The following is a 15,702-nucleotide window of genomic DNA, read 5'->3' as shown; positions in this document are numbered from 1 at the left end:
TCCTTCATTATGTTATAGTCAAATATTTTTATTGAAGATTTAGTTGTGAAATTCACTGTTACAAATCAGGCGTTTCTAATTAGAAACCCAGACAAATTCAAAAAAATTTTACAACTTTGTACAAGTTCTTTTAAATCTGAAAAATAAAGTTAAAATTTTACTTAAACGGTTATAATTTTTTACCCATTAAACGATTTACAATACAAAAAATAAAAATTATTATAAAAATTAAAACGCGAAACGAAACAAAATCAATGACGCGGCAAGGTCTCAAACGGCATTATTATGCCGGTGGGTAATATTACGAATATAATTTTAGCAGCTTTACAAGTGTCAAATTTGGTCGGATGCGTTGTAGTGCTGGAATTTTTAAATATTTCATACACCTGACAACCATCAGCATAACTTTCCACTTTAGTCCACAACCATTGTGGTGAAATAATGTGTGATGGCAGTGATGAGGGCACAGCAAGTGATAACTTCTCTTTAAGTTTGCGACAGGCCAAAGAGCACAAGGAAAATGATTTTTTCAAAGCTCGCAAAGGTATGGCAATTTGTCCTCTTTCCTGCCTGCATGAATTTTCTTTAATACTTATTCTGGGTGTTATTGAACGCCGACTAAGTGATGATTCTCGAAAATGTAAAGATTTATTTGAGCTCACATCACATTTGCAATTTTGACATTTTTGTAGCACACTGTATGTTGGTGTATTTCTAACAAAACATTTCTCACTTTCACAATTTTGATGCGGCTTATGTTCTTTACCATATTCCAATTGTTTCACCACCGAGCAACAATCACTGCTGTCACAGGGACATTCTGAATTGAAATATTTCTGTACTTTTCTTGCGCCAAACAAAAATAAAACTCGATCTATACTGGTCATTAAAGGCTCATCGGGAAATGGTCCGAATGCATCGTAAATGGGTATTTGTGTCTTCTTAAAGGTCTTGGCGTACAATGAACATTTCGGAAGAGGCTGTTGTAATTTGCAGTGCATGGTGGTATGTAGGAATATTCTTATAAAATAAAACAGTTTATTTTTTATTACAAAAAAAAAATATAAAGAAACTTGATAGTTATTTTAAAATACACTGAACGAAATATAATTTAAAACATGTGAACAATGTGAAATAATATTGGTTGTGAAATATACAGGGGGTGAATTACCGCATTCGTGATCGATAAAAGTGCTTGTAATTTTTATATTTGATATTATATAATACGTTATCGAGGGGGTTATTGTACCCTTCACCATGAGTGGCAAGTGTATATATAAGTTTGTCATTCCGTTTGTAATTTCTAAATTTTCATTTGGGACCCCACAAAGTATATACATATTCTGGATTGTCATAGACAGTGGAGTCGATATATCCATGTCCGTCTGTCATATGCTGGAAGTTTTGCTTTACTTCTTTAATTTGAAAAAAGAGGCGTTGAAACACCATCGCTTTCAACGTGCGAGAAATGGTTTGTTCGGTTCATAAGTGGTGATTTTGACGCGGAAGACAAGGATCGCCCAGGCTAGCCAACAAAGTTTGAAGACTAAGAATTGGAGGCATTACTCCATGATGATTGTTGTAAAACTCAACAAGAGCTTGCAAAATCATTGGGAGCCATGGGAGGAAATTGGTTACCATTAGGGTTTTTATCTCGAGAATTCCCGGTACAAATTTTTCACTACCTGATTCCCGGGATATTTAATTAAAAATTTACGACAATATATAGAAAACAAGTTAGAATTCTATTTATTTCACCAAAAAACAGTGAAAAGTTTTTTACAGTTTTTTGCTTATATCTCGGCAATAATAAACCGCTTATTATTATTATTTATTTGGGGTTTTTTGTATGAAAATTTAAAAACTGAATTCATTATTTATAGAATTTATTTCTTATTAAATCATTCTAATTTCTTTTTCAAATCCATAACAAAATAGCTTCAACAATTTATTAAATGATTAAAATGTTCTTCAATTCAAATCTAGTACAAAAAGCCTTAAGACGATTTTTTCAATTAATTTTTTAAATGATTTGATTTAACAAAAAAATTTAATCATTCAAAGTTTGAATAAATTCTGTTATTAATTAACTTTAAAATTAATTAAATTAAATATTAGGAATGGATTTATAGAATGAAAGACTGACATTTTTTAATTGCGGATTAAGATTTTAGTGAATTAAGATCAAATTGTAGTAATTAATTCGAAGCTCTGATATTTAATAATTATAACACTAAGTTGTTATATGAAATTTTGCTATAATATTCCTAATTTACAGTATCAATATATATTTCGGGAATAGCCGGGTACCCGGGAATGTAGAAAAAAATTTCCCCATTCCCGGGAATCAAAAAAGGTCGGGAAATTAAAAAACCCCAGTTACCATACTAATTGAAGTCAAAAGACCTTGAACGACGATTTTGCATGTCCGAAATGATGCTTGAACGTTTAAAATAATGTTTGCACCGAATCATTACTTGCGATGGAAAATTTATGAATTACGATAACCCGAAGCGTTCGAGATCGTACGAAAAGCCCGGCCAACCAGACGAATCGACACCAAAGCCAAATTTCCATGGCGCTAATTTAATTCTCTGTAATTGGTGGATCCTATCTATTATGAGCTGCTGAAATCTGACCAGACCATCACAGGGAACCTGTACTGAACCCAACTGATTCGTTTGAAGCGAGCATTGGCCGAAATATACCCAGAATATGCAGCCAGATATGGAACCGTAATATTCCATCTTGACAACGCTCGGCCACATGTGGCAATACCTGTTAAAAAGTGTTTAGAATGAAGTGGTTGGAAAGTTTTGCCTCACCCGCTTTATAGTCCAGACCGTGCCCCGTCCGACTACTATTTGTTTCGATCGATGCAGGACGCTCTCTCTAGGATACGCTTCTCTTTGGAACAGAGTATCCGAATTGGCTTGATTAGTTCTTGGCCTCAAAAGGTGATCAGTTCTTTTGGCTCGGAATCCATATATTGCCAACAAGATGGGAAAAGGTCATAGCTAACAATAGCCAATACATTCAATAAATTTATATTGTACAAATGTACAATATAAATTTGGTCAACTGGGTAATATCTATCAATATTTTCTTCTGAGTGCAGTTTTTTCTATTGATTAATTGTCATACATTTACCACAATCGTACATTTTAAACTGATTTCAAAATCGTAATAAGATCACATTCACTTGGCCCTTTCTTCTCTACATTCAAAAAAAAACTAAATATAACATTAACGGCCATTTACACAATGTACGATTATTTCATTTTAACCGGAAAATTAACTAACTGTCGGTTTGTTTAACGGGGACCATTTAACCAACGGTTACCGATTTACGTTTCACCATCATTTGATTACTTAACCAAAGCATTCAGTAGAAAGTATGGCAATAATGCATACATTTGTTTACGAAAAATAGTGTAATGAAAGATTGAAATATAAAAAATTGTCTAAAAGTCGGCATAAAAAATAATAATTTGTGTTTTCTTAGTGGTATAATAAAAAAACGTATAAAACTCAAAAATATTAAGGTACCTAACTGTAAAATTTACAGAACAAACTGAACAACAATTACTGAAAACCAATAAGGAAAAGTGCACATTTGTTGTTTGGTTTGTAAGTGCAATATCCGGGTGGTATATGGATCACCTCGTGCAAAATTTACTTTTCTTCGCTTTACACTTTTAAAAATTATAAATATTACAAAAATATAAATGTTTTTCCATGTTCTTTTATTATATTTCTTACAATTAAGATGCTAACCGGCGAAATTTATTCGGTTATATTTAACAGCAACTTTGTTGTTAAATAGTGTCAATTAAGAATTAATCGTACATTGTGAAATTCATATTAGCCTAACTTGCGGTTAAAGTTCACGTTAACTTTTAATCGTACATTGTGAAAATGGCCGTAAGAAGATTAATTTCTATGTTGTTATTTTTTTTTACCAATTTCTGTTGTGTTTCTGTAAAAAAAAAACAAATCAAAACCACTCAACCTTTAAAAATAAAAAAAATAAAATATTTTCAAACTACCACTAAAAAATGTATTCCTTTCACATGTCTTTATGGCTCATTGTGTCAATGTATCACCAAATGTATAAATAACATATAACACACATCCTTTAAGGATATTTAGGGAAAGAAAAAAAAAACTTAAATTTAAAAGCAGCAATAAATAAAATCAAACAAATTAAGCTATAAATTACAGCTATATTTATGAACCTGAAATCAAAATATAAAAAACATTTTAAATTCTTTATACATACCAATTTTCTCTAGTCAAATATCCTTATTGAATAAAAGAATTCATAAAATTCTTAAGTTTTTTATTTATATTTCCAGTTTTACTGTAATTACATTTTGTAAACCTTTAGGGAATAATGGCTCTAAAAAAACAAAAGTACATACTTGGTATAATCATTAATCAGTAGTTAATGTTCAACTTTTTATACCATTTTGTCCTTAAACTTCCTCTATTTACTGGTAATTTTTTTATATTTTTTCACACCTTTTTCTAAGTTTACCATTATACCGTATTTCTTTTTCCTTAACGTTTTGTTGTTTGTTAAGTAAATTAAATATCCTCTGTTATTCTCATCCGTTTCCTTTGCTGTTGTCTTTAAACATCTTAGTTCTTAACCTTTAATATCTCTCCCAAGCCGTGAACAATAGACAATAGTAATTTTTGTCATTTCCTTAATAGAAATTTTATCTGTTCTTCAAAATCACTGTAAAGAAAAATCGAGAACAAAAAAATAACACAATATAAAGCAGCTTAATGATAATCCCTTTAACATCTGATAAATACTTAACGTATGCTACATAGTGACCAAATAAGATTTTTTCTTAAAGGGAAAGAAAAAAAGTGAGAAATTTAAGCATTTTAAGGAAGGAATTTTGAGATAGATTTTTGCTGTCAATCGTATGCTTTATTTTTAACAATTACATTTATTAGTTGTTATTACAAAAGTTGTATTAAATCAACTATATTTTTTAATACCCTGAGAAAAGGTAATAGACACAGAATTAAACACCTGATTGGTACTTTGGTGATAGCAACCAGTTCCAGTTCTAAATTTTTATATGAAAATTTTCTGTCACTTTAACATTGCATAGTCCTAAAAAAGTGGAAATGGAAAATAGTATTTTATCTCTCGCCTTGCAAACCACAACCATTGAAAAGTGGTTGTAGAACGTCAAAATAACCATACGCACGATGACGATTAATTGAAATTTAGAAAAAAAGTTTTTATTATAAATGTTGGTAAAGGGTAGATATAAAGTAGATAAAATTCTGCATCACTAGCTGTATAAATCAATCAACTAAGTTGTTTAATTTATTTTCAGTGAGCGGTCAAAGTTAGCAAATTATTGATGTTTTTAAAAAAGTTAAAAAAATGGAAATTTTTACAATTCAAGCGATTATTGGTAATATTAAATCTATTAAAATTAAATCATTAGGTATTAAAGTATATAGTAGGGTGATCGATTCTTCGACATTTTTTAGAAACCGGTTTACGGTTTCTTCGAAAAATTGCAATTTAATATAAACCGGTTTCGGTTTCGGGTTTTTAATAATAATTGGTTAACCGGTTTTTTGGCAAAATATTAAAACGCCTAGAAATAAGAAGAAAATAAGATAATGAATATACATGTATTCCAATTACAAAAAATAAGCATTTTTAAAACGCTTAAATACTTTTTAATTCTAATTTTGATTACTTCTTTTAACGTTCACAAGGTCTTCGGGTAAAATTCGACCCAGTTTTACCCGAACCCATTTGAATATTTTTTAAAGATTTTAATACACTAATGGTGTTTTCTTTTCTGGCATAAATGCTGCATTTATTCTGCCTTTTACCTTTCTTTGTGTTCTTTTCTGAAAAAAATGTAGTTTGGTCGTGTTCTTTTCTAATAATGTTACCCTAAAACCCTGAAGATATGCTACATGTTTCACACTCAATTTTATCAAAGGGTTAGAAATGCACCACTTTTTTTGTAAGCAAAAAGTATAGTTTTTTAATATTTAGAAGCTACATAAAAGAAAATTGCATAAATGGTAATGATTTTGTTCTATTGTGATCGTTAAAAATGCAACACATTATGAGGGTATGGGTAACATTTAATAAATGGTACACAATATATAGGCAACATTTTGTGTCAGAAAAGAAAACACCATAAAACTCATAAAACTCATAAAAACACACTTTTAGAAAAAACCGGTTATTCGAGGAGAAAAACAGGTTTCTTCGATATTCGAAATATGAACTTTTCAAAAAAACCGAAACCGACTTAACCAAAAAAACCGGTTATTAAAAATCGGTCCGATCACCCTAGTAAATAGTAAATTTTTTTTTTTATAAAAATTATGTGTAAATATTTTTAATAATTTTTTTTTTAAAAAAAGTTAAAAAATTAGGATAATTTCCGCATTTAATGGGCCACAAGTATTAAGTTAGTAAAAGTTGGAATTAGGTTTATGGATTTTAGAAAAGTCCAGCCCGGCCCTTTTTATACCCTTCAACTTCGTGAGAAGGGTATATACTCGTATAAGTTTTTCATTCCGTTTGTAATTTCTACATTTTTCATTTCCGATCCTTATAGATCATTCTGGATCCTTATAGATAGCGGAATCGATTAAGCCATGTCCGTCTGTCTGTCTGCTGAAATTAATTTTCTGAAGACCCCAGATATCTTCGGGATCCAAATCTTCAATAATTCTGTCAGACATACTTTCGAGAAGTTTCCAATTTAAAATCAGCAAAATCGCTGGATATGAGGAAAAAACCAGGACAACCTCGATGTTTGACCTATATCTGGATTACTAAGTCATTAATATAGACAATATGGATAACTAATAAGAGATATTTTAAAGACCTTTACTATGACGTATATAATACTATATTGGACCTATAATCGGTCAAAATCGGAAAAAATATTTTTTAAAATTTAAAAAAAAAAGTTTCCAAAAAATTAAAGAAACAACTTTGGAAAAAAATATTGAAAATTTGTATTTTTAAGTATAATTTGGTGAAGAACGAAACCAAAGATTCCCCAAAAAAATTTTAATTTTTTTTATTTTTTCAGATTAATTTTTACATTTACTGAAAGCAAAAACTGGATACAAATTTATACTAATAGGAATACATATTATTTACTTATTCTTTAAATTTATTTTGATTTCAAAGTTACAGCGAAAATTGTGGATCATGTTTTTTCCGAAAAACTAAAAACGCCTAACAGGTTAAAAAATTTTGTTTCTTATATTTTTTTAAAGCTGTTTTTTATGTATTTATGATTATTCTATTTTGTGATTCTTTTGAAAAAAAAAATCACAAAAAATTTATAGAATTTTGTGAAGAACAAAAATTAGATTTTAAATTAAATTTTTACTAATGTCAATACATACAATAAATTTATTATTTGAATTTTTTAATAGCACATTAAGTATACTTTAATTTCCAATTTTATTCATTAATTTAGCGCTTTCCAGTCCAAAGTTACAGCATAAATTGTGAGCTAAGGTCTTTTTTCAAAAAACAATAATTCGCTTAACGGGTTAAAAAAAAATAATATCTTTTTTTCTAAAATGCTGTGTTTTTATGTGCTCATTAATAAAAAATATAATATTTTAAAGCTACGGCTTCCATGAATTAATCGCCACTTTGGGTACCATTGAACCCACTGTGTGTCGGTACAAAAATATAAAAGCAGCTGCATCTCAAAAATGCCATTCTAAATTCGTTAGGAAAGATGTATTGCAGGAGATGATAGTATAGTGTTATCTCATATTTCTATGGTTTCTAAATGTTTGATTTCAATTTCTATTTAATTTTTTTCACATATTATCTATGAATGGCTGCTAAAATGCCTTTGTTGTACTATGACAACACTGTGAAGAGTCAGTCATAGACACAAAAATATGTGTACTACGTACAAACATACAAATATAATAAATATAATCATATCACCTTCCAGTCGATTAAACCGAGGCATCCCTATAATCAGTTTTTCCCTTGTTTTCTTCTTTTTTATAACATTTAAATGGTTTCTTCAGCCAGAATCTCATGCCAATTTAAGTGTTCGGATATGATGAGCATGTAGCTTGATGATGATTATCGAAAAGATGTCTGGAAGCTCTATTAATGTAACCATGACAAAAAATCTGTTTTGTTATAACAATTACACTAAATAAAGGATAATAATTTAATGCTATATTTGTAGGAAAGTTTTTATTTCATTTTATTTCATGTTTTTTTTTTGGGTTTAAAATTTAAGAAAACCTTTAATACTAAGATGTAATAAAATTGTTTAAAATTTGCTTAACAAGTTTGAAACATTAATCGCATCTGATCATCTTAAATTTTATTCAAACTATACTCGTATAAGACCAATTGAAGAAAAATTTGGAAGCCTTATGTTTTCTCCATAAAATTGTGTACCAGCATAATTTAGTTTAACCTATTTTTTAAATTTATCAATAACCAAAACAAAATATTGTACAAACTTGTTATCTACATAAGCATTTTATGTACATATGTAGGTATTCTTGTAATAATAATTATATATAATATATGTGTATTCTATTTTACGTTATCATAGGAAAATCGTAAGACTCAATTTCCCATATGTATCGGGCTGTGCCTAAATTCGAATGGCATTTCGAAAAACATATGTTACTAAAAGCATTTTTTTTTGTTAATATTTGTATAATATTTTTAGTTTGACCATTATCTTATCTCTGAACTATTAAACACTTGAGAAATATAAAATATGAAACTTGTTAACTAACATTTTATAACCATTATGAGCGGTTAAACTCAGTGGGTATTAATGAAATAAATATTATTTGATTTAAAACTATTAAATGTTTAATAGTTTATTTTAGCAATGAGATTAAACATTTTTTTTTGGATTGTATTTCATGTATGTATTTTGTATTTTTTTTAATAAAAAAAACAAAAGGAAAAATTTATTAAACCCTCCCATATAATAAACCTTCCCATTTAAACAGACGCGGATCCTGGTCAAATATTTGGGGGGTGGTGGGGGAAATTAATATTTGTTCTACATTTTTCTTTTTATTCCTTTTTTTATATGAAAACTTTTCGGTTTTGGGGGGGTGGAAATTTCCTATTTCACCCCCTCTGGATCCGCGCCTGCATTTAATAGACCATGACGAAGCAGTACATAGTTCAAGTAGGTGGATCGTTCGTTCACCTGATTATGAAGTTGTTCGATGTAGGTGAGTCATAACATTAGCATGTCATTGGAGATCATGTTTTTAAGCGAGTATATAAATAAATGGCTCATAATTCGAATGAATGATTCGAAGCAATAAATAATGAATAAATTAATAATGTACAGTGGTTTAGAAAGTTTTATTTTGGAAATTTGAGATGTCTTAATGAAATTTTACATAGAGCGATACAAATTTCAAGAGAATGCAAGCTTTGAGAATCTCCTGAAGCATAGATATAAGCACTATATATAAATATTTGGTATTATTGAAAACCTTAGGACTAGAGGATTAACATTTAAAACAAAATTTATCCTATCAATTAAAAAATATAACCCAATAAGCATTTTTACTGAAATTCAAGTTGAAAGCAAGTGTAACTCAAGCCTTAAAACATAATTAAATTTGCATTCAAGTCAAAATTCCATCAAAATGTTCAAGTGCTTGAATTTTTGGGGCTTTGGTGCTTATTGGGGAAATTCGAATAAGTGTAAAATTTGAACGGAGATATCGTAATAGACCGTATATAGATCGAAAGCTCTTTTAATAAATTCGGTGATAGCATTTTCAATTGTATTCACTTAAATATAAAAATTCCTAAAACGGACAAAATTTGTTCCAAAAATTTTGTTGTTTTCATAAAAGAAGCCGCTCTACCGTTATTTGCCATATTTTATTTTATTAACTTTTGGTATACATATTTATACTATACTAGTTGATCGGGGCGGCTTCGCCCGGTAGCATTTACTAATGTTAGTTCTTCAAGTTTCTCCAACCCACCCACACCAGCCTGTTCTTATTTATTTGCAAATAAAATATCTAAATTTGAACTGCATACTTTAGGGAGCTTTTTTATTACAGTCAACTTGACTGGACTCACAAAAAAAAAAGAATTTTCGAGTTTTGCCCGGATTTTTTTTACTTTACAAACCATCTCCTGAAAATTTCGAATCGAATAAAAAAAAATCAGCCAAATTGCTCTCACGTGATGACATTACATACATGGACCATTTAATTTTTATATATGTATGTATGTATATGTAGATATATAGAAGATAGATATAGGGCCTTTCAGAAATAATATTTTTTTTTAAAATCAGTCGTTTGTTATTTATAAAAACAAAGTTGTCCAAGTTTATAGAGGGCTCTCTTCACTTAGAGAAGGCAAGGTCTGGACTACAAAGTGGGTGTGGCTAACTTCCCAACCACTTCTTTGTAAAAAGTTTTAAACAGGTATTGCAACATGTAGCGTTATCATGTTGGAATAGTACGGTTTCATGTCGGGCCGCATATTCAGGAGTTTTTCGGCCAATGCAATATATTTGGTCCGACCAAATTCAGAGTATTACCTTAGCGCCATGGATATTCGGTTCGCCGGTCTTCACATATGATCTCTTACGCTTCGGGTTATCGCAATAGATCCATTTTTCATCGCAAGTTATGATTCGGTGCAAAACTGATCTTTTAAAACTGATATTTCTGACATACAAAATCGCCTCTCAGCTTCAATTCATATGGTACCAAATTTCCCTGCTTTTGGATGAAGCCTGCTGCAAACGTTTTGAAATTGCTGATTGAGTAGCTTCCAATGATTTTGCAAGCTCTTGTTGAGTTTGACAACAATCTTCATGGAGTAGACCTCCAATTCTTTATGTTCAATTTCTTTTGGCTGGCCTGGGCGATCTTTGTCTGCTGTGTCAAAATCACCACTTCTGAACCGCACAAACGATCTCTCGCACGTTGAAACCGATGAGACAAAAGCTAAAAAAGTAAAGCAAAACTTCCCGCATATGACGCTTTGTTGGCACAAAATTTCACTTTTTCAAAGCCAAAACAGTTCGTTTCAGTTTTTTCTGATAGTAGATCCTATAGAATTGTGAACAATCAAATTCTTTATTATAATGCCTGTTCGACTGTTACATTCTTAAAGAATCTCTGTTGGTTACAGTTCAGTACCATCTTCCATGACTTGAAGTAATAAATAAATAGCCAATTTTTACCATTGCTTAATTTTATTCTTGTAAATTTTATAAAAATTATAATAGTATACAAAATAAAACTGTCTTAAATTATAAAAAATAGTTAATACATTAATTTGTTATTTCTCTTCAAAAATAAATAATCTATATTTAATATTATCACAATTACTAAGTGGCTAAAGAAAATACAAAATATAAATTTATTTTTAAGCAATTCTTATTTTAAAACGATACAATATAAAAATAAATGTTGTTGTTATTAGCATATAAATGAATAAAATGAAAACACTTTGTAAATTTGATTTTTCGTCGGTGGCTAAAAACATATTTGTACAACCGGTCAAAATATTGGCCAGCAAAAAGAAGGTTAAACCATTATAATTAACAGCTTCTATGACTAGAGGTATTTTGGAATTTAAACTAACTAATAATGGTTTCTGATTGATGCCCATTTCTGATAAATTCACCTTGTTGTTTTCCGCATCTACCGGTTTAAGTGTATCTAAAACTATATCGAACACAAATAAGTATAATGTACACATGGTTACTGCTATGGCCAAAATCCAAAGTACGTAGCCCAAATTACAGGTAACTCTAGCTATGCCGATTACAAATATTGCTATCGACACCAATAACCATAAACTTAAAGTTGTTAGTGACAGAGCTTTAAATTTGTCTTTAATTTCCTGAAAATTTAATACATCCTTTGCCTGTAGCCATTGTCCCAAGTATTGAGAAAGTAGATAGAGAGCTATAAAGCCTGGCAGCGAACATAGACCCTCACGATTTGAGCTTATGATAGTAGTGCGTTCTAGTTTGGGATTCATTACGTATTTCCAAATGCCACATTGTAAAACAGCTTCGTGAGAAATTAGAATAACTGGAATTAAAGATAGAAAATGCAGTATATGATTATAAATGTTAAAATAGGTACATATTATGTATGTATATAATAAATAAGAATTATATTGGACTTTGCATGATCATCTTCTAAGTTTGTTGAACAAACATTTCCTTTGTATACACAATAGTGTATACTAGGGCGGGCCGATTTGTATTGACAAAAATTTGTCGATATTGATTCATCTTGAATGATTGGTCAATATAGGTCTATTTTACAAAAATATTTAAACTAAATCAATTTATTATACAAATTTATATAAAAAAGCAAAAAATACCGTCATGTACAATTTTTATGTTCACTGGGTTGGGAGGATTTTTAAGGAAAAAAAATTATCGATATTGTGCCATCGATATTTCGATAGCTTTTGGCATACGGAAAAAAGTTCCAATAAAGTCATTTTCTCAACTTTTATTTTTAAGGTTTGTGGAATGTAATAAAAAACATCGAATAATTAAATTTTGTTTAAAATTTCCATTCCAAGGTAAAATTGTATGCTAAAAACGATGGCTATAGCAATTTTTCCAAAAAAAAAATTACGCGTTAGTAGGTTGGTATTTAAAAAAAATTCGACCAAAACTCGTTCAAAAAACTGTTAAGATCAAAATATGGACCACCGTAATGCAAGATGTATGTATATATAAAATTAGGCGTAAAGAAATTATCCGTAAAGTTTGTATAAAGGGAATGATTTTATTTTCAATATTTCATGTTTATTAACAATGATTATATTGTACGTGCTTCTTAAGTTAGCATTTTCAATAATTTTTCATAATTATATGGTCATGAGAATACAAAAAGCAAACAAAATTAACAAAAGCTGAATTAATAGATGAATCCAACTTTGTTAGTAACTACTTACCTATACAATAAAAATTTAATAATATAAGTTACATGCTGGTATTATTATACCCTTCACCATGAGTGGTAAGTTTTTCATTTGCGACCAAATAAGTTATTCTGTATCATTATAGATGGAAGAGTCGATATAGCCATGTCCGTCTGCTCGTCTGTCCTACAGTCCTGGTTCGAATAAAATTTAAAATCGATTTTTTACCTATTTGTCAACACCATTTGTATACCCTTCACCTTCGTGAGAAGGGTATATGTATATAAGTTTATCATTCCGTTTGTAATTTCCACAATATAATTGTCCGACCCTATAAAATATATAACATGGATCCTTATAGATAGCGGAGTCGATTAAGCCATGTTCGTTTGTCTGTCTGTCCGTCTGTATGTTGAAATCAATTTTCTGAAGACCCCAGATATCTTCGGGAGCCAAATCTTCAATAATTCTGTCAGACATGCTTTCCAGAAGCTAAATCGGTCCACAAATGGCTGAGATATCAGGAAAAAACCAGGACAACCTCGATTATATCTGGATTATTAAGTCATTAATATAGACAATATGGATATCTAATGATAGATATTTCAAAGACCTTTGCAACGATATAGTAAATTGGACCTACAATGGGTCAAAATCAAAAAAATATTTTTTAACACGAATTTTTTTTTTCATCAAAAAAAAAATTAAAAAACAAAAAAATTATTTTTTTTAATATTTATCTTAAAATATGACTTTGTGAAAGGTATCCATGATTCGGCACAGACGAATATAGCACTCTTGCTTGTTTTAAAATAAATTAGCTCTTTTTATTATTTTAAATTTTGATAAGGAAATATTTCTTGCAATTATTTGCAATTTGATCAAGCTTGATAAATAGTATGTATTATCATATATCGGTCATTTAACCTAATATTGGAAATTCTCGAAGAAATTGATTTTTAAGTAAAGAATTGAATTATTAAACTAAATTTTGTCCGCAATAGTTAATTTAATATACTGTTTAATCTCATTTAAATTTTACTACTGTTTTTGTTTTACCTATTTTTTACAAAACAATTTTGTTCAAATTTTTTTTTTTGCACTTCATAGTGTAATGTGATTCTTTGGTAAAATACGAACAATTTAAATCTCTTTAAATTTTACAGCTAATATTTTGAATTCTTAACAACTTAACTTACCCAAACCCAATATTAGCAAATGTTTATTGCTTTTAGCCACAAATCCAAAACACGTTGCAAATAATTTCGTAAAACCCAGTGTAAAAAATGCATTTAAATGTGTACCATATTCATGTTCGTCCTGATGATAATCTATGGCGGTTATAACCAAGGTACGCGCTAAACCCAACAACAGCATGCAGCCAACAGTGAACACAAGTTTACGTAAGTCCGAAACTTTACGTGGCCTAGACGTCACCAAACCCATAGAGAGCACAAATAATCCAATGCCAACATCCATTAGACCAACGCCATAACGTCTCGATTTACGAAATGTCTTGGGAAAACTTTTAAAATCTATGGCTAGTATACAGAGAGCCGTTAAGAAATTGATGGTAGAACGCATGAGTGTAAAGAGAATTGGTCTGCGACCAAATTCGTACTCTCTTTTGGCTGCCAATTGCCAACATTTTGTGCGCCACATTATAAAGAGTAACATTAAGAAGGCAAATATCACTATAAATTCGACATAGGAATTGGCCACATTAACACTTACAATAACGGGCAGCGAGATCACTGTAAATTCTAGCGAATAACGTAGCCATATTTTAAGTCTGTCACTTTTACCGTCATTTACGCGACATTGTATCACAGCCCGGGCTAGTGCTATTGCTATTAACGTCACTATAATCGTACATTGTATGTGCCAAACTCGATAGAAGCTTTTAACTGAATGTTTGTCATACGTTTCCATTACGTTGAGCGTTCTCCGTATAGAACACTTTGGCAATTTAACGAATTGCGACCGTTGATCAACCGAAGAACATGCCAATAGTTGTGCGCCCAACGATAGACTTTGATTGTCTAATGGCGCAACATTACAGTAGTAAACATGGTGTGCTCCACTGATATTATTTTTATCGACGTCGTAATTGTCGTCATTGTGACAATGTTCCTTAATACAATTTGATAGAATATTATTAGCATTCATGATTAGATTTTGTTCATATGTGTGCAACAAACAAAACAATTGAATTATTGTATATTTTTCTCGTTTCACTGAAGAGTACTTGAGGTCGTTGCGTGTTTATGAGAAGTTACTTATCTACTTTAGTTAACAGTTTATAGTTCGATATTGGCATTGATTAGTAATTAGAAATTGTTATTGTACATTGGTAAGAAGTGATAAGTATTTATCTATTGATAAAAGTTAATTTAAAAAACTGTATTAAGAATTTCTAATAACAATCCAATGTTGTTGTTTTTTTTTGGAAACCATAAACATCAACAGCTGTTTATCACAAGATGTGTTTAGTAAGTATACTGTTAAAACTTAAGGGTTGCCAAAGTATAAAATTATATGATTTGGTAGTTTTTATTATTTTTAATAACGTTGAAACTAGAAAACCTAGTAAATTTAAATTTAACTTGCAAACAGGCTTTTATATTTGGTAAAACGCCATGTCCTTAAAAACTGAAATACGGAATATAATTTTTAAAATAGTTTCCATCGTTTCATCACTCACAGTATTTTATTTAGAAATTACACATAATAATATG

The 15,702-nt window shown here is 29.9% G+C and overlaps 2 protein-coding genes across 2 annotated transcripts; both read right to left on the bottom strand.

The window, feature by feature from the left end:
- Positions 1 to 251: 251 nt before the first annotated feature.
- On the bottom strand, positions 252 to 1,014 carry LOC135952508 (uncharacterized). The gene has a single exon (XM_065502499.1). The coding sequence runs from the start codon at positions 999 to 1,001 to the stop codon at positions 252 to 254; it is 750 nt and encodes a 249-aa protein (XP_065358571.1). The 5' UTR covers positions 1,002 to 1,014.
- A 10,270-nt stretch (positions 1,015 to 11,284) lies between these two features.
- PIG-Wa (Phosphatidylinositol glycan anchor biosynthesis class W a) lies at positions 11,285 to 15,359 on the bottom strand. The gene is made up of 2 exons (XM_065501763.1): positions 14,164 to 15,359; positions 11,285 to 12,114 (listed from the first exon to the last, which is right to left on the bottom strand). The coding sequence occupies exons 1-2, from the start codon at positions 15,131 to 15,133 to the stop codon at positions 11,441 to 11,443; spliced, it is 1,644 nt and encodes a 547-aa protein (XP_065357835.1). The 5' UTR covers positions 15,134 to 15,359; the 3' UTR covers positions 11,285 to 11,440.
- Between the last annotated feature and the right edge of the window lie 343 nt (positions 15,360 to 15,702).

The sequence above is a fragment of the Calliphora vicina genome, chromosome 2 (genome assembly GCF_958450345.1).
Source record: "Calliphora vicina chromosome 2, idCalVici1.1, whole genome shotgun sequence".
Classification (NCBI taxonomy): Eukaryota; Metazoa; Arthropoda; class Insecta; order Diptera; family Calliphoridae; genus Calliphora; species Calliphora vicina.
The sequence above is the reverse complement of the archived record's forward strand: the minus strand, read 5'-3'. Positions and strand labels throughout refer to the sequence as shown.

Bases quoted from the DNA above. Each gene is read 5' to 3' on its own strand.
- LOC135952508 (XM_065502499.1), bottom strand. From the start codon at position 1,001: ATGCACTGCAAATTACAACAGCCTCTTCCGAAATGTTCATTGTACGCC.
- PIG-Wa (XM_065501763.1), bottom strand. From the start codon at position 15,133: ATGAATGCTAATAATATTCTATCAAATTGTATTAAGGAACATTGTCAC. The intron at 12,115-14,163 runs GTAAGTTAAGTT...CTTTAATTCCAG, and splicing joins TTTGCTAATATTGGGTTTGG to TTATTCTAATTTCTCACGAA.